This window comes from Lytechinus variegatus, chromosome 8 (assembly GCF_018143015.1).
Source record: "Lytechinus variegatus isolate NC3 chromosome 8, Lvar_3.0, whole genome shotgun sequence".
Classification (NCBI taxonomy): Eukaryota; Metazoa; Echinodermata; class Echinoidea; order Temnopleuroida; family Toxopneustidae; genus Lytechinus; species Lytechinus variegatus.
The window spans coordinates 16,269,854-16,297,553 of NC_054747.1; the positions used below are offsets into that span (position 1 = coordinate 16,269,854).

General features: G+C 36.5%; 2 protein-coding genes across 2 annotated transcripts in view; both read left to right on the plus strand.

The window, feature by feature from the left end:
* The window catches only part of LOC121420050, a 63,224-nt gene extending 60,875 nt beyond the window's left edge, over positions 1 to 2,349 (plus strand). The window contains exon 15 of the mRNA XM_041614576.1: positions 909 to 2,349. Coding sequence (XP_041470510.1) covers positions 909 to 1,168 — 260 coding nt within the window. The 3' untranslated portion in view covers positions 1,169 to 2,349. The remainder of the gene's footprint in view (positions 1 to 908) is intronic.
* A 5,182-nt stretch (positions 2,350 to 7,531) lies between these two features.
* On the plus strand, positions 7,532 to 12,667 carry LOC121419514. The gene is made up of 4 exons (XM_041613968.1): positions 7,532 to 7,900; positions 9,721 to 10,125; positions 10,631 to 10,720; positions 12,519 to 12,667. The coding sequence occupies exons 1-4, from the start codon at positions 7,771 to 7,773 to the stop codon at positions 12,665 to 12,667; spliced, it is 774 nt and encodes a 257-aa protein (XP_041469902.1). The 5' UTR covers positions 7,532 to 7,770.
* The last annotated feature ends 15,033 nt before the right edge of the window (positions 12,668 to 27,700 follow it).

Below are 27,700 nucleotides of genomic sequence, written 5' to 3' on the forward strand. Positions count from 1 at the left end.
TGCTAAAGCAAACTTGTGACCTGCCACCCTGAAGTTAAAGGACAAGTCCACCCCAACAAAAACTTGATTTGAATAAAAAGAGAAAGATTCAACAAGCATAACACTGAAAATTTCATCAAAATCGGATGTAAAATAAGAAAGTTATGGCATTTTAAAGTTTCGCTTATTTTCAACAAAATAGTTGTATGAACGAGCCACCTACATCCAAATGAGAGAGTTGATGACATCACTCACTCACTATTTCTTTTGTATTTTATTATATAAAATATGAAATATTTTTATTTTCTCGTCATTGTCATGTGAAATGAAGTTTCATTCCTCCCTGAACACGTGGAATTCCATTATTTTTAACATTTTGTGCTTCAGGCAATGAGGTCCTAATCAACAAATTCGTAAAAATTGAAATATTGCATAATACAAACAATAAAAAACAAAAGAAATAGTGAGTGAGTGACGTCAACAACTCTCTCATTTGGATGTAACTGGCTCGTTCATATAACTACTTTGTTGAAAATAAGCGAAACTTTGAAATGTCATAACTTTCTTATTTTACATCCGATTTTGATGAAATTTTCAGCATTGTGCTTGTCTGATTTTTCTCTGTTGATTAAAATAAACATTTTTCTGAGGTAGACTTGACCTTTAATAATAAGTCACCCTATTGAATTTTTAGGTTCTTACTGAGTTTGAAAAAAACCAACGCATCTATCATTATTGTTACTAAGGTGCTATTTTCACATCATGCAGGTTCTATCATATTTTTTATCTAGTTGAATACCAATACTCTATCTATCAACAATTGTGTATCACAAAGTGTATGAATTAAAAGCAATTTTGATGATTCTCCCTTCAATAGAGAATTTATTGATGATGTTCTTTAACCTCTATATATTTTTTTCTATTTTCAGCTGCCTCAGCTACAGCATCTCCTACAGAGTCACCTACCGACCCCCTCAACATCTATCCCTTCAACTTGGATGCGGGGGAGATGACGGTCTACAGACTACGGCTCTCCTGCGACTGCGGCCTCAAGGAGGCACAGAGGACCAACCCAGGAGCGCGCTGTGCCAAGATACTCCCCTACCACCAGCAGGAGTGGGGCGCATACATGGGCACGTATGGGAACAGTTACTTCCGGGAGAGAATCAAAGAGGATCCAAAGGCATGAGTTTTGTTCTAGAGTGGTGCTAAGTACCTAAAGTAAAGGGTGTACAGTACCAAAGTATTTTCACACCAGCATTGGAACTCCCTCCCTTCTTCACTTCGTGAAATTGACAGCATAGATCTCTTTAAACCATCTCTCAAAACTCGCTTATTTCGGCAGATGTGTAGTGATTTAACTTATTGGATGAGCTTGCGCCCATGAATGTTTTTAACAGATAAATGGCGCAATATAAATGCTGTGGATCATCATCACCATTATTGATGGGGTGGAAGTATGAAGATATAGAATATTATATCAATTTGTATCCACCCGTCAACGGCGTTTGGATGCACAGCTATTAACAGGTAAAGCTAATGCAGATATCTTCTGAATCAAAACCAAATTATGAAGATAAAATGGGACAAAAGAATAAGGCATGCTTATATTGTACAATGTTGTGATGTTAAAGATTATTACATAATTATGACTTGTAGCAAGATTCAAAATTTATAATGTAGACTGCATATACAAATTTATAGAAAACTTGAGTAGAAATCCAAAGATGACAGTTGCCTTATTGATACTCAATAGATGAGCCAAATCACAACATGGAGACATGTGATATTGGTGTGATAAAAACTGCCGATTTTTGTAGCATAGAAAGAAGGATTTCAATATCTATTTCATTTTTGATGATTTGATTTAAAACCCACCAAGCATATTCTAGTCAGTTTTGAATGAATGCTAAAGACTGTGCAGTGATGTAAATCAAAGAAATAATTCAGATATGAAAAATGAAATATATATATGTATATTTACAAAATCAAGGATGACTTATGATTTTATTTTTTCATGGTATGAGGAAATATGTAATGTTGTGTAATATCTATACACAGTAGTAAAGCAAGAGATATATTTTTTTGCTGATTGATGCTTATATTATACTCAAGGTCAGAGTCCATTGTGAAAGAAAGTTCCTGTGTTGTGATAAATAGCAAATTGATTTATTTTTGTTTAAATGTCAACACCCATTCTTTGTAGAGATAATTTTTTAGGAGATAATATATGTATGAAGCAAACACATCTAGATAAATCTTGATGAAGAAAAAAACTTTTTTTCCACATTTAGCCCACTTTTACCTTTATTTTTAAGAGCTGGTATTCAGATTATTTCAGATTTTTTGTAAAGAATGTTAAGTGGCTATTCACTGCATGGTGCAGTTTTGTGAAATTTTAGTACCAGGAACTTAATAGACTTTTGCAAAGACACATGAATACTGTTTCAGTTAATATGATTAATTTGATTTGATATGATTTTTATTGTAAATAATAACAGTACTAACATAGCCAGAAAATTAAGTGGCTCAAATATTCCTTTTTGAATACAATTCACTGACTTATTGAAATAAATTTCAGGATATCTAGATTTACCAAACAGTGATGGTAGTTGAAATTGTAAACATCTTTCCCGATTATTTTGTCCTGTGCATGTGATTTTGCCAAAATATTTTCGCATGACTATCAAATGTTGATATGTAATGTCTTATTTTGGTCCCGTTGGTATCACAGTTGGATCTGGGGATATTTGGGTAATGATTTGTATATTATAGTTTGTCACTGTGTATGTTATTCTCGTGTGAATAAGAATGCATAGAAACTCTGTGGTACAATCGTTGTGAATAATTTTTACCAATTAAATAAACGATGGCCGGAAACTATTGTTCTTTATAGTTTTCTGGTGGTTAATTTGTTTGAATTAAGAAATATAATTCAACATATATGCATTTTCTATGAAATGATATATTGTGTTTTTACTATATGTTTCACTTTGATCAAATAATGGAAAATTTCAGATTTGGATAAGGGGCACACATATGATAAAGCAAAAACAACAACAATAATTTTTCAAATTCTCTGAATTAATGAAATTATTTAAAAAAAATCATTCACACCGATTGTACCACAGAGTTTCTATGCATTCTTATTTACACTAGAATAACATACACAGTGACAAAACATAATATACAAATCATTACCCAAATATCCCCAGATCCAACTGTGATACCAACGGGACAACAATTATACATTATATATAAGTCTAGAAAAAGGAATTGTAAATTTCTTTGTATTTGGTTCAGTATATGGAACAAAGGCTGATTGACATTTATACAGTACTAACATAATCCTTGATTTTACAGCATTTCGTTTGCAATATATGTGTGTACAATATCTTTGAAATTTGGTGCATGTTTTTTAACAGTATGCAAATGCTTTGGGTTTTATTTTGCAATGATCTTTTTTCTTTTGCATTATGTTGGTATAGATTAAGTCTTTGTGTAGTTATAATGACTTTGATTTGGTAATTTGGGAAGATTTTGATATTTTTTCAAGTCAAATGATTTGTACAAACGGAAATATTTTATTGCCATTGTTTCACTCTAATCCTAGGCGAATTTTCATTTTTTGTCTCACCTGCGAAGCAGAGTGAGACTATAGGCGCCGCTTTTCCGACGGCGGCGGCGTCAACAACAAATCTTAACCTGAGGTTAAGTTTTTGAAATGACGTCATAACTTAGAAAGTATATGGACCTAGTTAATAAAACATGCCATAAGGTTAATCAAGTATTACTGAACATCCTATTAGAGTTTCATGTCACATGACCAAGGTTAAAGGTCATTCAGGGTCAATGAACTTAGACCATGTTGGAGGGATCAACATCGAAATCTTAACCTGAGGTTAAGTTTTTGAAATGTCATCATAACTTAGAAAATATATGGACCTAGTTCATGAAACTTGGACATAAGGTTAATCAAGTATCACTGAACATCCTGCACGAGTTTCACGTCACATGACCAAGGTCAAAGGTCACTTAGGGTCAATGAACTTTGGCCGAATTGGGGATATCTGTTGAATTCCCATCATAACTTTGAAAGTTTATGGATCTGATTTATGAAACTTGGACATAATAGCAATCAAGCATCACTGAACATTTTGTGCAAGTTTCAGGTCTCATGATTAAGGTCAAAGGTCATTTAGGGTCAATGAACTTTGGCCGAATCGGGGGTATCTGTTGAATTACCATCATAACTTTGAAAGTTTATTGGTCTAGTTCATTAAACTTGGACATTAGAGTAATCAAGTATCTCTGAACATCCTGTGCACGTTTCAGGTCACATGACCAAGGTCAAAGGTCAATGAACTTTGGCTGAATTACGTGTATCTGTTGAATTACCATCATAACTTTGAAAGTTTATGAATCTGATTCATGAAACTTGTACATAAGAGTAATCAAGTATCACTGAACATCCTGTTCGAGTTTCAGGTCACATGATCAAGGTCAAAGGTCATGTAAGGTCAATGAACTTTGGCCATGTTGGGGTTTTTTGTTGAATAACCATCATATCTCTGTAAGTTTATTGGTCTAGTTCATAAAAAGTGGACATAAGAGTAACCAAGTGTCACTGAACATCTTGTGCGAGTTAGAGTAGTATTCAAAGTCAGCACTGCTGCTATATTGAACCGCGTGATGCAGGTGAGACGGCCAGAGGCATTCCACTTGTCTTATTTCTAAGAAGTATTTTCTTTATTTGCGAGAATTCTCCTTATTTCTAAGAGGTATTTTTTCTTAATTTCTAAGAAGTATATTCAATCTCGATTCAGTGGGCATTGATGAATAAATACCACCCATCTTCTGTTAATATAATGTACTTTTGTGCATTTATGTGATGTCTTTTTCAATGGCTAGCAAGGATCAGGTGCACATGTATGGCATGTTTGAACTAGTTTACAATTATTTACAATCGACAAGGATGTGGAGAAATCTGAAAAGGAAACAAATGGTGGAGATATTAGCTGTAATGACAGACAGAAAATTGAGAAGAGAAGGTCTAAAAGAAGGTAGTCTAGATCGGGGCAGGGGCGTTGCATGCGAGTTGGTAGCACAAGCTGCTACAATAAATTAATTACTGTTGACATTTTAGTAATATCCTTGGTTTTGATTGACTGAGAAGCACTGGTCTCTGACTCTTACTATGATAACTGTGTGTGTATGATAACTGTCACTGAATGAGAACTTGTAATTGCTGACAAGCTTCATGAAACGGTACCCATGACCCTAGCAGGTATACCTCATAATATATGATAAGCAAGGTTAATCATTAACAGGTCTAGTGATAATAACATGCCTAAAGTCTGGTTATGATGAATATCATATTAATACAAATATTACAATAAACAAACATTTTGAGATAAAGTTTGATTGACTTGTATACATTCTGAGAAACCCATTATCAACTCAAATATGATAGATCTCTCAACCCTCCACTCCCTCACAAACATTATACTTGTTCTTTCCAATGGCAAATTTTCTTTACCAGAGTGTACAAGTTCAAGTGATATATTTATAATTTTTGTTAATATTCATTCAAGTGATAATAGGTCTATAATTCTTCTGTCACTAAACCTCGTCAGATGCCACCATGCACTTTTCAATTCTGTGGCCTTCTGCATGCCTCTTTATATTTTTTTGCATTGGATGAATTAATAGGGAGTTTACCCTGAAAAAAGTTTATTGCAATAATAGCAGTGAATATAAAAGATAATATTGCCAAAGGTTCTAAAAACAAAGAATTAAAGAGTAATTTGGTTTGTGACGTCATATGCGAGCAACGTTCCTACATATTGTGTGGTAAAAATCAATGAATTGTCATTTTCTCAGAAAATGGAAACGGTTTTTACTCTACCTTCAGTATATCCATAAACCTATCATTTCAAAACCATTCCTAAAATGAAAACAAACAAAAGTCTTTACGAACCAATACAAAAACTGAAATGTATGTATTTTATATCACATAGCATATGGGGCAGCTGTATGTTTATGACGTCACAAATCCAAAACTCAAAAAAGTTCTAATTAATTTTTTAATCTTTAATGGAGTTTCCTCAAACCTTCAATATCTTTTAGAATTAATTTTCTGTTATTTTTACAGCAAACTATTGTTCAGGGTGAACTTCCTCTTTAATGAATGATGGTTGTAATCTAAGTTTAGAGGATGCACATTAACTGGCAATGGCGAAGTGGAGGTCATGTATAGCTTTGTTGAAAAAGAAGAATAAGAATCCATACAATGGAGGATTATGGATTCTTATTTTATATTCTGCCCTGAGGTATATTATAAAACTCCTGATCAAGATGCATATCTCATTAAACAAATGACTGAAGCGTGGAACACAAGCTGATAGGAGGCATGCCTTTGTTCCCTACAGGAAAAAAATGTTGATTTAAATGACTGAGATGCAAAAAGTTATAGTTCATAAAATCAATTTAAATTGCGCATTCAGTTTCTTGCTACATGTATATATGTGTACAGCCTTTGTTGAGCACACAGGTCGAGTATACGTGGCAATGTCTCGAATAAGCAATCATTAACTTTATCAAAGTTCATTTGAAATTGCAGTTACATAGATTTATGAAAGCAGATGCATGGTTAAAAATTATCTCATAAGTCATAATGTAAACATTGATATTTGCTCATGATGCACTGATCCAAGCGAATACAGCTTTATACTGTAGATCTTGCCTCACCATGCCGCGTAGCTGAAAATGGCGGTTCCCAAAAGAAAACGACTTGTTCTCTGGATATTATGTGTTTTGAACGTCTGCTCCTTCATGTTCTTTACAGGTTAGTAGTAAAGGTTTTGGACAAGCTATGATAAAAATGTCCTTTATTGGTGCTTGATTATGCTTATATTAAAAAGGTTCTTTAATAGCGTTTGATAATGGTTATATTCATCCTTTCTATTGTATCAAGGGTAAGTAAACCTGTTTGTCTCGCCTGCATAGCAGAAGCGAGACAAGTGGCCACTTGTCAAAGGGCAGCAGTGTTGTCAACCAAAAATCCTTACCAAGGTTAAGTTTTTGAAATGTCATGAATTAGAAATATGAGAACCCATTCTAAGGTAAATCGAGTGTCACTGATAATTTGGCATGGGCATTAGATTGTGGTAATAACAAAAACAAGATTTAACCAAGATCTGGATTTTCCAAAATGATTACCATTTATTTAAAAGGTAATCAAAAATGTCAATAGCACAGATCAAAAGAAATGAAACAAAGTATTGAAATCACTTGTCATTGTGGACATTTGGAATGAAATATCAACTGGAAGTAAATTGGGCCAGTGTTTGGGAAATGACACTTGTACGTATTTGGTATTTCAATTTAAACACTTCAGATATAACTGAAATAAGTTTCCTATATTTTTTATTTTAACCTTGTAATGAAAAAAAATATAGAATTATGAAACCTTCATGTATGTTTTGATGAATAGAATGAAATCGGACAAGACTCAGAATATTTCAAATGTGTGTGTTCTATCATTGTAAATAACATTATCTGTGTCATTCAGGGATACAAGGTGATGTTCCTGATGACGTTGTCTACACTGAGTTACACAAAGATATAAAACTAGGGGACAGAGCAGTCCTGCCATGCCAGTTTAGAGGTTCACCATTGGCTGTCTATTGGAAGAAAGGATATGATCCCAGACGATCACCAAACCTTGTATCATGGATCCCAACTGAAGACGCTACCGGTAAATGCTTACGTCAAAGTGTATGTGACATCATGGAAATGAATGAAAATTATTCTTTGATCATCAAGGATGTCAGCATTTCTGAACAAGGTCGATACATCTGCAAAGTTTCGAACTACAAGGGGAACGTCATCTACAACTATACTGATATCAGCTTATATGGTAAGTTATTCACCATAGCTGTTTTTGTCTCACCTGCATAGCAGAGTGAGACTATAGGCGCCGCTTTTCCGACGGCGGCGGCGTCAACACCAAATCTCAACCTAAGGTTAAGTTTTTGAAATGACATCATAACTTAGAAAGTATGTAGACCTAGTTCATGAGACTTGGCCATAAGGTTAATCAAGTATTACTGAACATCCTGCTGGAGTTTCATGTCACATGACTAAGGTGAAATGTCATTTAGGGTCAATGAACTTAGACCATGTAGGGGGAATCAACATCAAAATCTTAACCTAAGGTTAAGTTTTTGAAATGTCATCATAACTAAGAAAGTATGGACCTAGTTCGTGTAACTTAGACATGATAGTAATCAAGTATCACTGAACATTTTATGCAAGTTTCAGGTCACATGATCAAGGTAAAAGGTCATTTAGGGTCAATGAACTTTGGCTAAATTGGGGGGAATTGTTGAATTACCATCATAACTTTGAAAGTCTGTTGGTGTAGTTCATTAAAACTTTGACATAAGAGTAACCAAGTATTACTGATCATGTGCGAGTTAAAGTAGTTTTCAAAGTCAGCACTGCTGCTATACTGAATCGCGTGATGCAGGTGAGACCGCCAGAGGCATATTCCAATTGTTTTTTGTTACAGTTGATTAGAAAGACAGTTAACATTTTTAAGATATAACTTTAGGAGCTCAATAGAGTTTTTTCTCAATCTTGGCATCAAACCTAATGGAAAATATGCTCTTTTTTCTTATATTAAAATTAAAGAAATGCTAGAAGCATTCCTGGTAACTATGCGTGTTTAACCCTAACTAGGCCGGGCTTTTTTGGCTGTTGTGTGGCCGGGGGGGTTGATTCAAATCCCCCCTGAGATCTCGGCTGCCGATCGTGCGAACGCCGCAAAAATTTGCACGCTGGTAGTGTGCAATGTACTTTACAAAGCTGTATGGTAAAATTTTCCAAAATGATGAGATTTTATTTTATATGAATTAATTATGCTAATTTATGCATAAATCATAGTTTTTGCTCTAATTCACTAAACAAAGCTCCTAGAATGCTTCTTTTAGAAATATTCTTTATAGCATTCTTGACAATTGCAATTGTAAAAAAATTCATTTTGGAAATCAATTTCTTATGTATTTTATTGTTTTATGAATTTCTTATGTATTTCTTTGTTTTTCAACCATTTGTTTTTCTTTGTTTTTCAGGAGATTTATTGCACAACCTTTTTGAAGCATAATTTTGCTAATATCAGTAAATTTTAGCTGTTTAAACTAAAATAATCATATCTTTATGAATAAGAAGAGAAAACTCAATTTGCATTGACGATGTACACAAAATTACGTTTTGGAACAATTTTTGGTCTGACATGCACTTACGAAATGTTGCGTAATTTCGGAACCGCGTACCCGGGTGTCGTAAATTTAGTCTCAAAAGATGCGCGAGACTTAAAAGTAGTAACTCTGAGTGGTGCGCTTAAAAAATTTTGCACTGCGGAATGATCGCAGAAAATGTTGAGGGGGGGGGTTGATTCAACCCCCGGCCATTTTAGGGTTAATACGGAATCTAATATATTAGTGTCACTTGTATTGTTTTGGCTGTTTGAATATTTTTAGATATGTATTTTGCATAAATATTGTTTTTTTCAAAACGCCTAAAGATCTAAATATTGTATATCTGTAGAAAATAAAACTGTAACAAAATAATTTGAAATATTAAAAGAAATTTGCTAAAGACATAAAAAGTACAAATAATTGCACAAGTGTGATATCAATCTGCAAAACATCCATTTTTTCCCTTTTTATCTTTTAGCTCCCCCGAAAGAACCTTATCCAGTTATTGGAGGGTGTACCAATAATGTGTCATCGGTCAGCAACCCAGAGCCTTGCCATGTCCTAACCAAGAAAACTATTACCTTAAACTGCTCGGTGACTAGTTACTACCCCAATATAGAACTGTTCTTCCTGCATGGAACTAAACAGATAACTACCATATATCAGGAGGAGCAAACTAATGTTGATTCAACTAAAAACATATTGATTTCCATCGAAGCTGACCCAAGTGAAACTTCATACACATGTGTTGCGTCAGATGTACCCGGGTCGAGAGAACGGAAAGCCGCATCGATCTTGGTGGGATCAAATCCCTCAGAAACAATACCAGTAACTGATGAGACCATGAAAGAAAGAGGTCCGGGTACCAGAGCATTGATGATTGGTAATATTTAATTTGCTTTCCATCGATTTTTTTTTACTTTAGGAATGGCACAAAATACTATTGACATAAAATACCTCCAACCAACAATTTAGTATACACTCTCCACAAACAAAGGAAAATACTTTCCTTTGTTTGTATGGAGTGTACCTTTCATTACATAAATGACACCATGAATACGAAATCCTTATCTCTCCAAATGTGTCCCCGGCAGAAAGCGACAGGGGGCATATCGAAAGAATTAGAATAATAATGATAAAAATAAGAAAAAATTATGCAACCCCATACCACCAACACCCCCCCCCCATAAAAAAGGAGAGAGAAATGAGCTTATGATTGTGGAATGAGAATACGATTTTTCTATAAATAATCAGAGAACAAACCATGTAAACGGAAATAATTGTGTACATTTTAGTTATTAAATGTGAATAACATGACACACACGAGTAAGCAAGTTGTAACACCCAGACCCTCTATCATAATTAAAGCTCGTGTTTCTTTTTTTCAGTTATTCCGATAGTGCTCCTTGGGACTGCAGTGGTTTTCATTTGGTGGATATGGACACATCGTCGGCATACCTACAATGGTGGCACACAAGGTAAGTTTGCTAGAAATAAACATGAGCACATGTGATGAATGCACTTATAGGCCTATTCAATACTTATAGAACAAATGACAAATTAAATCAAATAACAATTACAAAGAAAATATGTTTTTGATGCATTACTAATTGCAATTGATAATTATGAAAAGACAGAGATAGAAGTGAATTGAATTGAATGATAAATATATTTTTCTAAATTCCTTCATGAATTGTTGCATTACCTTCATATTTCAGGGGGGAAACAGATATTGATTTTGAAAAGTAGTAAATGTAAGTATCAAAATGTGGAATAGCGGTAATAATGATGTAAGATTAGCTGGTAATTAATTTAAAGTGAATTTGAGAAAATTATAGATTGAAATAAACTTTGATTAATTAACGTATTACTATAAATTCGTCAATAGCTCACTTTGATTAGCCTCATATTTTGGCAAACTGAAATCGAACACTAAAAATACATTGAGCAGTTAATGAATTGAGCCATTAGAGATTGATATGTTCAGTAGAGAAAGGCAGAGAGTAAAGGCACCCAAGCGTGGTACTTATATTCAAGCTCATTTATATCTGGTGCTTACGCTTACTCTATTAAGGGTATGCCCGCTAGTCATAAGGACCACTGTTAACATGCGTAAAATCCTTTACCAGAAAGTATAATAGGGAAAAGGGGTCACTAGTCATAATGACCATTAGTCACAAGGTCCGATATAATGCAAGATGAGGGTCGTTATTCATAATAGATCATAAGGGTCATTGATCATAGGATTGCTAGTCATAATAAAAAAGGACGGTCACTAGATGAGGGTCGCCTGTCATAATAGGGGATGAGGGTCGCTAGTCATGATAGTAGAAGAGGTTTGCTAGTCATAATAGAAGAGGTTCGCTAGTCATAATAGAAGAGGGTTGCCAGTCCTTACTCTCTTTCAACATTGTGCAATCATTCACTTAAATTCCTATCATGTTGATTCACATAAAGTTTCCAAATTCGACATGACACCATATTTATGTATTTTTGGAATTATATATATTTTTTATTCTTATGTAATTAACTATTTCTCTATTCATATATCCTTATTATCAACAACTGATCATTTTTATATCCAATGGTGTTTCAGTATTTCAGTTTTCAATATTCTAATAGCATTTTTGTTCATTGCAGTTTAAATCTCAGGGGTTTATATTCAACCGGTTACATTAAGTGCAATATTGAATAAAAGTATGCTGTATTACTTGCAAAGATACCACAGTACTTTCACTTTGTACTTATTTCGCACCGAATCGCACGACATAGCTGACTAAAATCATGTAGATGATTGGTTAGAATATTCCCTGTCTTTTATTCAATTTCTCACCTATAGTAATGCAGTGTATTTATTGTTATTTGCTTGCATAATTTTACTTTTTGATTCTGAGTAATTAACATTTTGTTATATTGATTAGGAGTGGGCTATACTGTACATGGGTCAAAAATACCTTTTTTGGTCATTTTGATATGACAACAGTTTTTTTGTAATGTATCACAACATGAAATGATAGTATTTTTTGTCTCAGGTCCGAGAAAAGAGTGTGACGGGCCAGAATCCAAAATGGCCGCCAACCCCCCCCCCATCACAGTTTTGGCCACAACTTCTCTATTTGGTTGTCTTTTTCTCTGGTTTTGATGTTTATTCATATGTTTTTTGGGGAAGGGAATTTTTTTCCTTAAAATTAGTACCTTTAAACCATTATTTTTGGAGTTAAAATGTGATTTTACCTAAATTTACAAATTTTTAGAGCCTTTTCCCCCCAAAACCAGGTTTCATCGTCTTGTGGTTCTTGGATATTAGACGATACAACTTGAACAATAGCAAGCAGCTTCATATAGCTATATTGCTTTTATTTCTCCACTTCCTGGAGTTCTATGGTTCTGTTTTCAGCCGTGTTGGTCTGGATCCTGCAGCTTAGGGACCGGTCAGTTCCATTTCTATCATGACTTGAACGCTTGTGCAGAAATTGATTAGGACCTGTTCTTTCTTGTTTCTATGTGTTTTGACTTGGATCAATCTTCCAGCTGCAGGACTTAGCTTCACTTGAAAGATTTGTCAGATTCGATTTGGACCAATCAGTTCCATTTCCAGGTGTGTTTGTCTGGATCCTGCAGCTGCATGATCCACTGTAAAGGTTGATTTGGACCTGTCAGTTCCTATTCCAAGTGTTTTGATCTGAATTGATAATGCAGCTCATGGATCTATCGTGACGTGAAAGATCTTGCTAGAGTTGATTTGGACCTGAATTTTCTACTTCCAGGTGTTTTGACCTGGATCAATCCTGCAGCTCCAGCTCAAGGATCTATCACTTGAAAGCTCGTGCAGAAGTTTGACCTGTTAGTTCCAATTGCACGTATTTTGGCCGGGATCTTGCATCTTCAAGATCGATCGTGACTTCATAGATCTTGCAATACTCCGTGCATCTGACCTTGTCACCAACGTATGTGAAGCACTTGACAGGTTGGCTCGACGCGATTCATTCATGAAAGAGCCTATTTGACAACTAACTTCATCTAAAAAACACGTATTGAAGATAACATCCAATGGGGAAATGGCTTTCATTTTCATGAAATATACATTCCATTCTTCAATAAATTTTTCACTCCATCGTTAACTGCCCATTCTTTCTCGAGCAATGGGGGAATGAATACAGAGTGTCTCAAAGTTTGTGTGAAAAAGGTGCATTTTCCATAGAACTTCTGCCAAAAAGCAATGCGTAAGGCTCGTGCAGAAGTTGATTTGACCTGTTAGTTCCAATTGCACGTAATTGCACGCATACATTTATGATTTTTTGGTTGAAATACACAATTCGGATTGATTTTGTACACGGAATCACGTTTAAGAGCAATTTTGGGTCAGACAAACACTTATAAAATGTTGCACAACTTCAGAACCGTGTACACTGGCGTCGCAAATTTGGTCTCAAAAGATGCTCAAGACTTGAACAAAAAAAAAACAGTTCGCGAGCGGCGTGGTAAAAACAAAATGCGCGTCGGCGTAGTGACAACATTTAGAGAGGGAGGGGTCAAATTGTCAAAATTTGATAAGGGTTAACTTTATAACGGAATAACTTTAAAATTGATACCATTTTAGAAAATATATGTTGGTAATTGGGAGTGACATTATAGATTGTGATTTCAGCTCCCTTTTCAATATGATGCGCACATAGAAATCATGCGTTTTGGCCTATTTCAACATAAAGCTGAGGTTTGAGAACGATATGCTTACTTTATTGATGTTTCCTGCATTGTGGATGGTATTAAATCTTCCAAACAACATATTTTCATCTTCATTGTGTCTCTGCTGATAAATAAATGATTTCAGCAAAGATTGTGTTGTGTTGGGGTTGGACCGAATGCTCTTTTATTTTCAACCAGATTTAAAATGAGACAAGCACTGCAGGGTGTAAATAGTTGCAAACGCCAGTTAAGTTGGGTCTGCTTGTACGTGAGGTATATGAGGTGTATTGTATGCAAGTTTTCAGTTTTATGACAGTTTTGTGAATTGCAATGGCTGAATTCCGTGGGTGAAATAAATCATGTACGTTATAATTTTTATGTATCCTTATTAATTAGGCCCTAGCTGATAACGATATTCACACAAGGTACCATAACTATCGCGCCGCCAATCATAGCAGATGACGTATCCAAGATCAAAATATTCTTGAACTGGCGCTGAATATTATATGCCTATCTTACGGATGCCCGGTCTTCTGTCTTCGTTTCCCAGACACCCAACAACAGGTTTGGAAAACGAGACTGAAGACTGGGGACATGTGTTATGTCAATGGTAGTAAAATTGCAAATTAATGTCAGCCAAGTAGGAAAAAACAGTTCACAGAATGTAACTGGAAAATGGAACAATGGCATACTCGTCTAACTGGTCGAGTTCATTTTACTGGACCAGTTAAGAATTAAACTGGTCTGAAATTCCTGGTCTCGATTGATTACTCGAGTTTGTTACTGTCTTGTCTCAGTGAAATAGTGGTGTAAACTGGCAGACCTATTCCGCCTCAACTGGTCTAACTATACTTTTTATTGACATAAGCAATTAACATGACTTCATTATCAGTTAATTAATGACATTAATGTGTTACCCCTCCCTGGGTCGGATGGGCTTTAAACTGTAAATAATAATGAAGAGAGAAACAATTGTCAGTCACATGTAGTTTGTATGGGCATCAACAAGGTAATGATCATACGTTTATTAAAAAGAATGTTGCAAGAACCATTTCAAATAACAATCAATATCAGGAATAGACATTATCTATCAAACTAATTTCTCAACTTATGATCATATAATATACTCACTTGTTCTTTAACATACTTATAATAAACGAATTTAAGTACTAAAATCAATACAAATATAACTGCTAACAATCTGTCTAAATGATATGAATTAAAGAGTACTTCCTAAGTCTTATTAATAGTCTCTAATTCTAATAATCAAACATTGATGAAATAAAGTCTGAACTACTAGACTAAATGATAAGGGAACACATGGCCGATGGATACAGGGGAATACATCCTAAAGTCTCCGATCTAAACTGTTAAGATGGTTCCTGATTCTTATGGAACTTTTATGAACAAGTTGAGAACTGTCTTTGTTCTGACATCCAAAAAGAATCCCTTGCCATTTCTGAGGTGATCCCTTAATTCTCTTCTAAGTTAACTCTCTCACTCTTGGAATCAGTAACCAGTATACACTAACATACTAACACTGTCTTCCAGCATGCTATATGGTTTAAACACCCTAATCTACCACTAACTCCTACATATCTTAAAAGTAAACACAATTTCCAGGAGTCAAGGTAACAAGCTGAAAGCCTATTTACATAACACATTGATAACAGATACTTTCTTGAGAAGAACAAGAACATAAAGGAGTATACAGTATAGGTATGCACATGCACCTCTGACTACAGAATCTAATATTATATACAGTTCAAGTACACATTTAGAAAGAAATGTCACAATAATATACTGAACAATACCTATTTCTATTTCTATACCAAAAAGTTCAGTAAAAACTATAGCTAATAATGTTCTATTGGTGAATATCTCTGTATAGATGTGTCAGTGATATATAACAGTATACTTTCAATTATACTGTTCATCCTACCTAATTAGTCTATGTATGTTCAGGAAGACATATCATACCACAAAAGTATCATTACAATCATATTAACAGAATATATATATATATACAACAGTTGGGTATTAATAACAACAAAAATGTATCTTTTCTTACCTGTAAATAATAATGAAGAGAGAAACAATTGTCAGTCACATGTAGTTTGTATGGGCATCAACAAGGTAATGATGACCAACCACATGTTTGACAACTGAGATGGAGGTTTTGGGTTGCTCCACTATAAAACACCGGAGGTGTGCAAGTGTTCTAATTGAGGGTTATATACACTGAAAATGAATGGATGGTATATGTGAATAAGTAAAGCTAAGTGAATTTTGTAGGGGTGCCCTATTTTGGAGGGGCCTCACAAATGTATTCAAGATCAGAATATTCTTGAGCTGAATAATAGAGGCCTTCATAATGACATTTAAAACCAATGCGATCCCCGGTCTTCCGTCTTCGTTTTCCAGACACCCAACAACGGGTTTGGAAAACGAAGATCGAAGACCGGGGACCCACGCATTGTCAATGGGAGAACATGAGTAGGGGGCAAGGTCCAAAGTCCATTCTAACCCGCGCACGTGTTTTGTACACATTTTGCACTGCTTTGTATACACTTCGTGGGGGAACTACAAACGCTTTCACACGAGTGTGATATGTGTCCCCGGTCTTCGTTTTCCAGACAACCCTTTTTATACTCTTGAAAGAGCTTTAGCAATTACATTATTCTTTCCCTTTATGTGTACAATTTTCAAAGGGAAGGGTTGGAGCATCAGGCTCCATCTGTAGAGTCGTTGATTCTTTGTTTTGAATATCTCCCAAAAACACAAGAGGATTGTGGTCTGTATAGACTGTAATCTCTCCATTGGTTAGATACACCTCAAACTGCTGACGGGCTTGTACGAGACTCAGGGCCCTTTTTTCAATAGTTGAATACTTCTTCTGAAACCGATTCAGTTTCTTAGAGAAGTAGCACACTGGTTTCGATGCCTTCTTCATCTTCTTGGAGCAATACTGCTACTAGTCCAACATCACATGCATCAATAGCTATTTTGAACGTCTTTGTGAAGTTTGGAGCTGCCAAAATAGGCTCGTTCACCCAAATGGCCTTTAATTTCTCAAATGATCTCTGACATTTGTCAGACCAGACATACTCCACTTTTGCCTTCAGCAGGTTTGTCAGAGGGCTAACCACTGTACTGTAATTTGGAACAAATTTCTTGTAGAAGCCACTCATACCTAAGAATCTGAGCAATTCTTTCTTAATTGTGGTGATTGGAAAGTCTAAGATAGCTTGTATCTTGGCTTCTCTTGGTAGCACTTGCCCTTGACCAATATGTGACCTTTGCCTTGGCAATTTCACTCTTCATCGGATTCACTACTAGATTGGCCCGGGGGGGGGGGGCACTCAGTATATAATGCATAGTGGGTATGTGCCGCGGAGGGGACCCCCATTTTTACACTCAAATTTCCGTTCCAAGGCATAGCATTTTTGCCTTGTTGAGAAAAAGAACAAAGAAAGCCGCTCCAAGGCATAGCATTTTCTTCTTATCGAGAAAAAAGAAGAGATAAATCAGCTCCAAAGCTTCGCATATTTTTCGTTACGCCGCTCCGATCGCGTTGAATGAGCTGCAATTTTGGTGAAAAGCGGCGGCAGAGCTCCCCGGCGGAGGCCGCGCTAGCTGCATCATGCACACATGACCGTTCCGAAAGGATGCATACGCGCTCACACGCTGGCGATCCGTTCCAAGGACCCCCGTTTTCACAAACATTTGTCGTTCCGAAGCCCGTTCCGAGGACCCTCTTTTTTACAATGAGCCCGCTCCAAAGCCCCCGTTTTCTGTCTCGCCCGCGGCACACCCCTACCACTTTTTTGGTCGAGTGCCCCCCCCCCCCCCCCCCGGGTAGATTGGCTTTATCCAGCCTGTCAAACAGTGCTCTCAAATGATCCAGATGATCATTCCAAGTATCACTGTACACTAGGATGTCGTCTATGTATACGACACAATTGTCAAATCCAGCAGTCACTTGATTTGTTAACCTTTGGAAGGTTGCTGGTGCATTTTTCATTCCAAAAGGCATGAATTTGCATTGAAACAAGCCTTCAGGTGTAACAAAGGCTGATATCTCTTTGGCTCGGTCAGTCAGTGGCACTTGCCAACATTACGAAAATTTGTGTTTAAAAACAGATCTCCTCTGACACCCCAATTTCAAATTCCAAGCTTCTCTCACTGCCCCCCCCATCCCCGATATCAGCAGGAATGGTAATCCTTAAGTAAACAACCACACACTCTCCCAGATAATCCACCTTCCATCGAATTGGATAGGAGTCATTCTTAGTTACTGCCGTCTGGCTTTGGAACCATTACAATAGTAGTCCAGGATAGAAGAGGCATAACCTTGTTTTTTTTATATATACAATATTTTTTTATGGTTTCTTGTCAATTCGAGGGTGCTGATCACGAATCTGAATGATGCCACTCGTGTAACCTTGAGCATTTTCTGCAAATTGGCAAAATCCAATATGGCCGCCAAAATATGCAAATTACCCATGAAAATCATAAAATTGTCCGCACATTGGCTGTGAAATGCATGAAATCGTGTGGCAGGAGTGAAATAAAATCTTAAAAAATAATTAAAAAAAAAACATTTATTTTCCTGATATTCAAAATTGCCGCCATAGACCATTGTATACACTATCATGTACAATATGAATAGGGAAAACTAATTTTCACAAAAAATGAGCACTAAACTGCAAAAAATCGCGATGTATGAACGAAGTAATATATGTAAATCACCATTACTAACGAGATACATAATTTGTAATGTCATATATGGGAAAATTGCAGTATTTCGATATCTAAAATAGCCGCCACTGGCCCAAACAGTACTGCGTACAATTGCAACGGGGGCAAAAAAATTCTCAAGAGTGATCACTAAAATGCTTATTATGAAGATTAAACAGTTGGAATACTGACTATAAACATTATTATTAACGAAATATATTATTAATATGCCATGTATGTGGTGAATGTTGTATTCTGATATTCAAAATGACTGCCAAAGGTCCTATAAGTATTATACACAATGAGAAATGGGAGAAAAGAAATCACAAGAGTGGGCGCTAAAATGCATATATATGTGATAAATTAACTGGATACTGTCGAAAAACGTATTTCCTAACGAAATTTATCATTCAGGTTTCAAGTTTGTGTTAAATACTGTATTTCGACTTTCAAAATGGCCGCCATCGACATTAACTGTATTATGTAACATGCAAAGTGGGACACCAATTTTTGACAGGAGTGAGCACCATAAATTCACGTAATAGTGATCTATGAGTAAAATATTGTCTGAAAGCATCATTTCTATTAAGATATATCATTTATTCTGCCAGTTAGGTGATAAATACGGTTATTTTAAAGTCAAAATGGCCGCTACAGTCCCTTACGTTATTATACACAATATGAATGGGAACAAATCATTTGAACAGAATTTGTCTTTGCTTGGTCAAATGGTGATGTATGAGTGGAATATTGTCTGAAAACATGATTTATAACAAAATATATAATATCTTATGTAATTTAGGTGATAAATACTGTATTTCAACATTCAAAATGGCTGTCGACCATATGCCCTTTTTGTGAACATCATTTGTCTCCACCCAAATTGTATATATACGATAAGTGCTTATGCTGGACATTTTCAATAAAAGAATGCAGCATTTTATCACCTTAATTACACAACATTATGATATATCTAGTTAGAAACCATGGTTTTAGACAATAATTCACCTTTACATCACAATTCACAATTATATGCAATATTTAGAGTCAAGCAAAGCCAAATTCTGTCAAAATTATATGTCCCATGTTACAATGTACACAATACTTTTATGACCTATGGCAGCCATTTTGGATTTCAAAGTACAGCATTTATTACCTCCACCATGTCCACGACCCATATGTGATGTTTTCAGTTAGAAATAATGTTTAAGACAATATCTTTACCCGTACATCACAGTTGTATGCATTTTATGATTCTCACTCTTGTGAATATTAGTTTCCCTGTTCACATGTTACATAATTTATTTAGGGCTTGTAGAGGTTATTTTGAATGTCAAAATACAGTTTTTATCACCTATATGGAAGAAGAAATGCGATGATTAAAAAAATCAAATAACGTTTTACTCATACAACAGGATTATATGGATGTCATAGTCAAGCAAATCCAAATTCTTACAAAATTATGCGTTCCAATTCACATTGTAGATAATACTGCTAGGGCCTATAGGGGCCATTTTGAATTTCATAATACAGTATTTATCTCATGCATGGCAAAAGAAATGATATGTCTTGCTATAAAACATGTTGTCAGACAATATTTTATTCATAGATCACAATTACATGTATTTTCTGTTTCTTACTTGTGTGACAATTAGTTTCTCTATTCGCATTGTACATTATTAATATAGGGGCTATGGCGGCCATTTTGAATTTCAAAATACAGCATTTACCACATAAATGGCATATTTACAATTATGTTTTAGTCAGTATTCCACTTGTTTATCTTAATAATCTGCATTTTAATGCTCAATCATGTCATTTTTTTGGCCCCGGCCATTGCCATTGTACATAATACTCTATGGGCCAGTGGCGGCTATTTTAGATATCAAAATACAGCAATGTTCCAATAATTGACATAATAATCATTAGTAATGATGATTTGCATATATTACTTCGTTCATACATCGCGATTTTTGCAGTTTAGTGCTCATTTTTGTGAAAACTAGTTTTCCCTATTCATATTGTATATGATAGTGTATACAATGGCCTATGGCGGCCATTTTGAATATCGGGAAAATAAATATTTTGTCAAAAAATATGTTTTAAGATTGTATTTCACTCCTGCCACACAATTTCATGCATTTCACAGCCACTGTGAGGACAATTTTATGAGTTTTATGGGTAATTTGCATATTTTGGCGGCCATATTGGATTTTGCCAATTTGCGGAAAATGCTCAAGGTTACACGAGTGGCATCATTCAGATTCGTAATCAGCACCCTCGAATTGACAAGAAACCATGTAAAAAAATTGTATATATAAAAAAACAAGGTTTGGTCAATTTTCTATGGGGCCTATCCTGGACTGTAGGAGAACTCCAGCTACTCTGATTCGGTTCGATTATGTCATTATCTAACAAAAAACTGTATTTCCTTATTCACCATTTCCAACTTGCTTGGATTTAGCCTATAAGGATTCTGTTTGATAGGTCTTACATCACCTACGTCTACATCATGTACAGTTAAAGATGTACGACCTGGGGCCTGTTTCACTAAGCGCTAAGATGCGTTTTAAGCATCCATAAGTCCGGTTATATAGGACTTAGTGTAAGATGCATCTTAGCGGGAGTTTCACAAAGTCCACTAAAAAGCGTATTCAATGATACATAGAGTCGGATATCATACTCATAGACTATATTCATGTACAGTAGACCTATGTATCGTCTTGCATCATCATGATCAAGGGCGGATCCATCTTTCGCCAATGGGGGGGGGCGAAAAATCTCGATTGGCCGCTACAATCTGGCTTTTTGGTTGGTTTTCAGGGGGTAGTCCTAACTAAACACTGAAGTTTTAAGTATATGTTAATTTTTATTGCTATAAAGTATAAACAATAATTATAAGGTATCTCATGTGGTCTTAATATATCATGCGAGCGCGAAGCGCGAGCTAAAATTTTTTGATATTTTATGTCCTTAGAAGTAAACATTCAGAGCAGTTTTTATAATCATGAACAAAGATAAGTATCCAACTACACAATGCGAGCGCGAGCCGAAATTTTATCATATAGTAACGTGAAAATTGACTCAATTAGGACTGTTTATAGTGATTAATGAAGAGGATACAAGTATCACCAATTAAATAATGAGAGTGCGAAGCGGGAGTTCAAAATTTCTGATATTCCGACCTGAAAAAATGAACAGTCTAAGCGCGTTTTTATTTAAATAAACAAGCTTTGTGTCTCAAACAATTAAATGCGAGTGCGAAGCATGAGCTTAAAGGGAAATGAAACCTTTGGAACAAATAGGCTTGTGTAGATACAGAAAAATCAAAGAACAAGAACAAAGAAAGTTTGAGAAAAATCAAAGTTATGAGTATTTGAATATTGCAATCACTAATGCTATGGTGATCCTCACTTTGGCAATGTGACAAGGATGTGTGATGTCACTGGATGAACAACTTTCCCTTTGGTGGACTATAAAATACCCTCAAAATGTCTCTTTTTGCTTTTTCTTATGATGATAGAAACTCTTTATCCATGATGTATTCTTAAAAAATATGTATTACATGCCCTCATGTAAACAGAACACATTATTTATGGATAGATGTGATAAAAGAGGCAATTCTAGTGAAATATATACCAAAGTAATGGGAGAATTGTTCACAAGTGACATCACACATCTTTGTCGCATTGGCAATTTGCTATCTCCATAGCATTAGGGATCGCAATATTCAAATGCTTTCTCATTATTTGTCCGATTTTCTCAAACTTTGGTTGATCTGTTTCTTTGATTTCTCTTTTTTCACACAAGCTATTTTGTTCCAATGGTTTCATTCTCCTTTAATTTTTTGATATACTGACATGATAAAGGAGCATTTTGACAAAGTTTGGTAAGAATTTCTAAAAAGCATAGGTTTCTCACAAATCAAACAATGCGCGCGCGCAGCGCGAGCTGAACATTTTGATACACATTAACAATTTGTGTAAATCAAACAAAATAATGAAAGCTTGATGTGCGAGCTAAAAAATTGTGTGCAAATTGATATCAGAACTGGATGTATTGTATATTGTATATATATTGGTTATATTAGTGTCATTTAACCCTCTTGAATGGGATTAATTACACAGGCAATGTGAGAGCGAAGTGCGAGAGAAAATTTTCATATAAAGTCTATTTTCCAATTCTTTCCCTCACCTTTTATTGGTTTCCTTTCGGGGTCGGGCCGGTCGTTACGAGGCTGTAAATTACATATCATGGGTAAAATACCTCTTTCTTACTTTTCTTTCTGTTTTTCGTAGTTTCTATCAAGGTAAAGAGTACACTTTTTCTGCAGGTTGTCAAAAAATGGGGGGGGGGGCGGGGCCGGCTCGGCCCCCTCCTAGAGCCGCGCCTGATGATCAAATTCAGGGGCATGTAATTAATTAGTGTGAATAGAAATGAGCCATAGTAATGCCATAGACTATTTAGAGATCTAGATCTAGGTCTAGTCTACATCCACATTTATTTTTACGTACGATCAATTGTGTAGATGTAGGCCTAAAATCTACAAAATATTAATTTCAATTTATAAATAAGTCTAGGGTCTAGACTAGTCTAAATCTAGGTCTATAATGCAGAAATATTTTCAGTTTTATTGCTTACACTAAGAGAAACAGTTACATGAACAATCTTGTCCAATTCAGTTCTATGCAGTTCTACTTCTATTCTAGATCTACTAGTACTAGAGTCTAAGACTAGAGTCTAGAGTTCTAGATCTATCATCTAGATCTAGCTATGTGACTGTCCCCTGACCTTGCTAGATCTAGAAATCTACTTGATACTGGTAGTACTGCCACTGGTACTGCTACTGCTAGTATTGATTATAGACCCTGTCCCTTGATCGAAATAAATCTAAGAGTAAGACTAAGTTGCTCACTAAGGACCGTAGGTCGGGAGTAGGCCTAGACCTAGAGAGTCTAGGCCTATAACTGCTTGTCTAGAATATAGGCCTAGTGTAGGCCCCAACTAAAAGTCTAAGAGTAAGACTAAGATTAACATTAGATTTAGAACTAGATCTCTACTAGTAGTATCTAGAAGTACTAGGCCTACTTGTAAGTTGTACTTGCAGGCATAGACCGAAAATTATGTCTCTTTAGACTTTACGACTTTAGTTTAGTTTCGTTCATTAGCCTCCGAGTCTGATGGAGTAGCCTAGGGTCGGTCTAAAGAGAGGAGCCGACCCTACCGAAATCAGAGGCTAACGAACGAAAGAGACAGAAATTTTCGGTCTAGGCATACTGCCAGTATCCCGGGCCAGTACTGATACTAGACCTAGGCCTACTACAACTTAGTCTAGTTAATCTAATAGTTTGGTCGTGCATGAGAAATAGCGTGATTGTAATCCACGACCACAGACTGACATCGTGCTTGCTACCGCCAAACGCACGGTTCATTGCCAATTAATCATTAATTATTAAATCGGCCGCGATTCGTCTAGGTATCAAATACAACTTCCATCACAAACTTCCACTGCATACATTTCACTTTCAATACTTTTAAAGCAGCTGGGGTCAGTAAATGAACACCACTGCTCGATGATTATAATAATTAATAGAAATGGGGGTGTGATCGACAAACTCACCAGGCAAAATATGACATCTGAGGAGCGTTGTCCTAGTTCAAGTTCTGCCAGTCAGCCATATCAGTCAAATCCGCCGCAGCATGGCAGGTGACGTCAAAATTATAAATTGGGGGTGGGGTAGGGAAATACGTCGCTACTACAGGCCCCCCGTTTTGAAAAATTTTGGTCATATTTTCCAAAATGATAAAAAATCTGGACAAAATTCGGCCACCCAATTTGGAGCGACTATTTTCCTGTACCCTCCATAAATTTCCACTGGAGAGCACTAAAAAAAAAATTTTTTTTTTTTAAAAAAAAAACCTTCCCCCAAGAACACAGGGTCCAAAAACTTAAAATTAAATGTGGATCATAACGATCCAATGGGCCATACAACATCAAATTTGAAAACCAGAACAACACCAATTTAGTATCCAAAAATGGCCAAAACACATTGGGAATTTGGCGAATATTATTTTCGCCTAAACATTCTTTCATAAAAGGGAGAATTTTTTAATGGGCAATATTTAATCGACCGCCAAAAACCAAAAACCTAACTTTATCTAGACGGTTGCCCTAATGACCAGATCACAACGCCCGAGAGCGTTGCTCCGAGTCTCCCGGACAATCTCCGGGTATCTTCCTCAGAGATAATCTATCTCCGAAGCAATTCCCGATCCATGTCAGGGTTTCCCAAGGATTTCGTCTCGGGAAATCTGCTAATTCCAGGATCCCATAGCTTCCTTTGCTGGGTATGAGGCAGTGCCTTTGGCTGTCCCTTCCTGGAAGGGAATCCTGCTGAAATGCAGGACGAATGCATATTGGCTATAGCAGTATGTGCTGATCCTGGATTACAGAAATCTAGCTGTATCATGGGGTCAGCTTGACCCAACAGCTCCAAAGCTATGTTCTTACGCTTAATGAGCAGCCTATCCTGGGAAACCGCATCCAGGTTTTGTGGGGCGGACCCAGGGGTTTCTGGGCTAAGCATACAGCTTTGTTCCTGCCCTACATTATTAGGCATGCTTAGAGGAAATTCCTCCAAGTCTTCACTTCCGGATTTTCCGGAATGGCCTCCTGATGACATGGGTAAAGAGGCCATGGAACTGGTACTAAGGCGGCAGACAATTATGTCTTCTGGATCCGCCTCCAGTTCATTCTCTGACGGATTCGCCGAAGATTCACCGGCTTGTATACTCTGGTTCAGAGTAACCAGTGGGACTGATTCGAGAACTGTTGAGAGATCTATTAGATCACCAAGATCTGTATTGAGATCTATGAGATCGTTCAGATCTGTTTGGAGATCTATGAGGTCTCCAGGATCTGTCTCAAAGTCTATGGGATCTCCCAGATCCGTCTCAAGATCAATTAGGTCGCCGGCAAGCGTCTGTTCTACATGATTGCTTGGGCTTGGGCACCATAGTGATATTTCAGCCACAGTATCTATACCCTGTTCGTCACTTGCTGGTGTAGCCGGATCTATTCTTGACCCAGATTGGCCGATCTGTTCCTGGGTCGAGATTCGGCCATCATTCCCGACCCCACATCGTTTCCCTCAAGGTCAAGGAAAGAATTAACTGAGGGCGTGTTATTCCTCAGTGAATGGTCTCCGGAAAGACACATCTTCATTGCCTTGATGGATTCGCAGAGCTTGGCCACACTACTCATCGGCGGATCCAGGGGGGGTGCGCAGGGTGCGCGCGCCCCCCCTAATATTTGAGCGGCGCCGAAGGCGCCGCTCAAAATAAAGAAAATAAAAAAAAGTAAAAGAAAGAAAAGGCGCCGCTTGAAAAATTAAAAATAAAGGAAAGAGAGGGAAAAGGCGCTGCTTAAAAAAAAATTATACACAGATATAACATTAGCAACAGTAAAGGAAAGACTATCCCCAGCAAAGCGTAATCATCATCTTCCTTATTTTTTCTTTTAACTACCCTTTTCCCAACAACTTCGCCGGTAGCAGTGCGCTGCCTGCATATAACTGGCGCCAATCAAGAATAATCAGCGCCACCTTAATCTAAATCGACGCCGGACAAGAATAATCAGCGCTATTTAGTTATAAATCGGCGCCAGTCAAGAAAAATCGGCACTGCCAGAGTCTTAACCGGCGCCGATCAAGGATAATTAGCGCCACCTAAATCTAAATCGACGCTGGACAAGAACAATCGGCGTCATCTGGTTATAAATCGGCGCCGGTAAAGAAAAATCGGCGCTGCCTGAGTTCTTAACCGGCGCCGATCAAGGATAATCAGCGCTACCTATATCTAAATCGGGGCTGGTCAAGAATAATCAGTACCACCTGGTTAAAAATCGGCGCCAGTCAAGAATAATCGGCGCCTCCTGGTTCTAGATCGGCGCCAGTCGATTATGGATTGCCGCTGCCTGAATCTTACGTAACGTCGGTAAAAATAATCAGTACTACTTGTTTAAATCGGCGCCGGTCAAGACAAATCGGCGCTGCCTTTGTCTTAACCGGCGCCACCTAAATTGAAATCGGCGCCGGTCAAGAATGATCAGCGTCGCCTGATTTCAATAAATAAGCGCTGGTAGAATAATGAAGAAGGGCCTATTGCTAAACAAATCTAGATCGGCGCCGCGGTCAAGAATGATCGTTTTGCCCTCCCCCAATAATTCCGCATGTGCAAAAACAATAAGATGGTAATGTTACATAGAAATCAGCAAACGAGATTGAGCTACACAACTCGTTCTTTATTAAAAATCGTGCTCAAATTATCAGATTGGAACATAAAAATTTTCAGCTCGCGCTTCGCACTCGCATCATTTCTGTAGCAAAACCCCATACTTTTCATGATTAAATAGGTGAATAGAATGTCCCGTTTTTAGTTCTGAACCTCAAAAGAACACCCGCTTCGATTTGCAATAATCTTTTGTTGGATATAATCTTGTTCTTTATTAAAACGTACATTAAACTAATGTTTTCAGATCGAAATATCAAAATTTTAAGCTCGCGCTTCGCGCTCGCATTTCTTTTAGATACCCGTCTTAATCATTGGTACCAAGAATGCTTAGAATATCAAGCTTTCTGGTCAGAATATAAGTAAATTTCAGCTCGCCATCGGCACTCGCATTATCTGTGTAGCGAGATATGTATCCTCCTCATGAGTTACTACAAACAGTCCTAAACAGGCACCTTTTTCCTGTTTTCAGGTCAGTATACTTTAAAAATTTCAGCTCGCGCTTCGCGCTCGCATTAATTTGTCGGTGAAATATGTGTCTCTATCTCATGAGTCATGTATATCTATATGATATGAGTCATGTATATCTATATGATATGAGTCATATATATATATATATATATATATATATATATATATATATATATATATATATATATATATATATATATATATGCATGTGTGTGTGTGTGTGTGCGTGCGTGTTTTGACAGGGTCAGGCATTACCCCTTTTCTTTTTCAAC

What these genes read in the sequence shown, in the direction of transcription:
- LOC121419514 (XM_041613968.1), top strand. Translation starts at nt 7,771, where the DNA reads ATGGAAATGAATGAAAATTATTCTTTGATCATCAAGGATGTCAGCATT. An exon ending in TACTGATATCAGCTTATATG is followed by an intron (nt 7,901 to 9,720) that starts GTAAGTTATTCA and finishes TTTATCTTTTAG; the next exon opens with CTCCCCCGAAAGAACCTTAT. An exon ending in CTACAATGGTGGCACACAAG is followed by an intron (nt 10,721 to 12,518) that starts GTAAGTTTGCTA and finishes CCCCAAAACCAG; the next exon opens with GTTTCATCGTCTTGTGGTTC.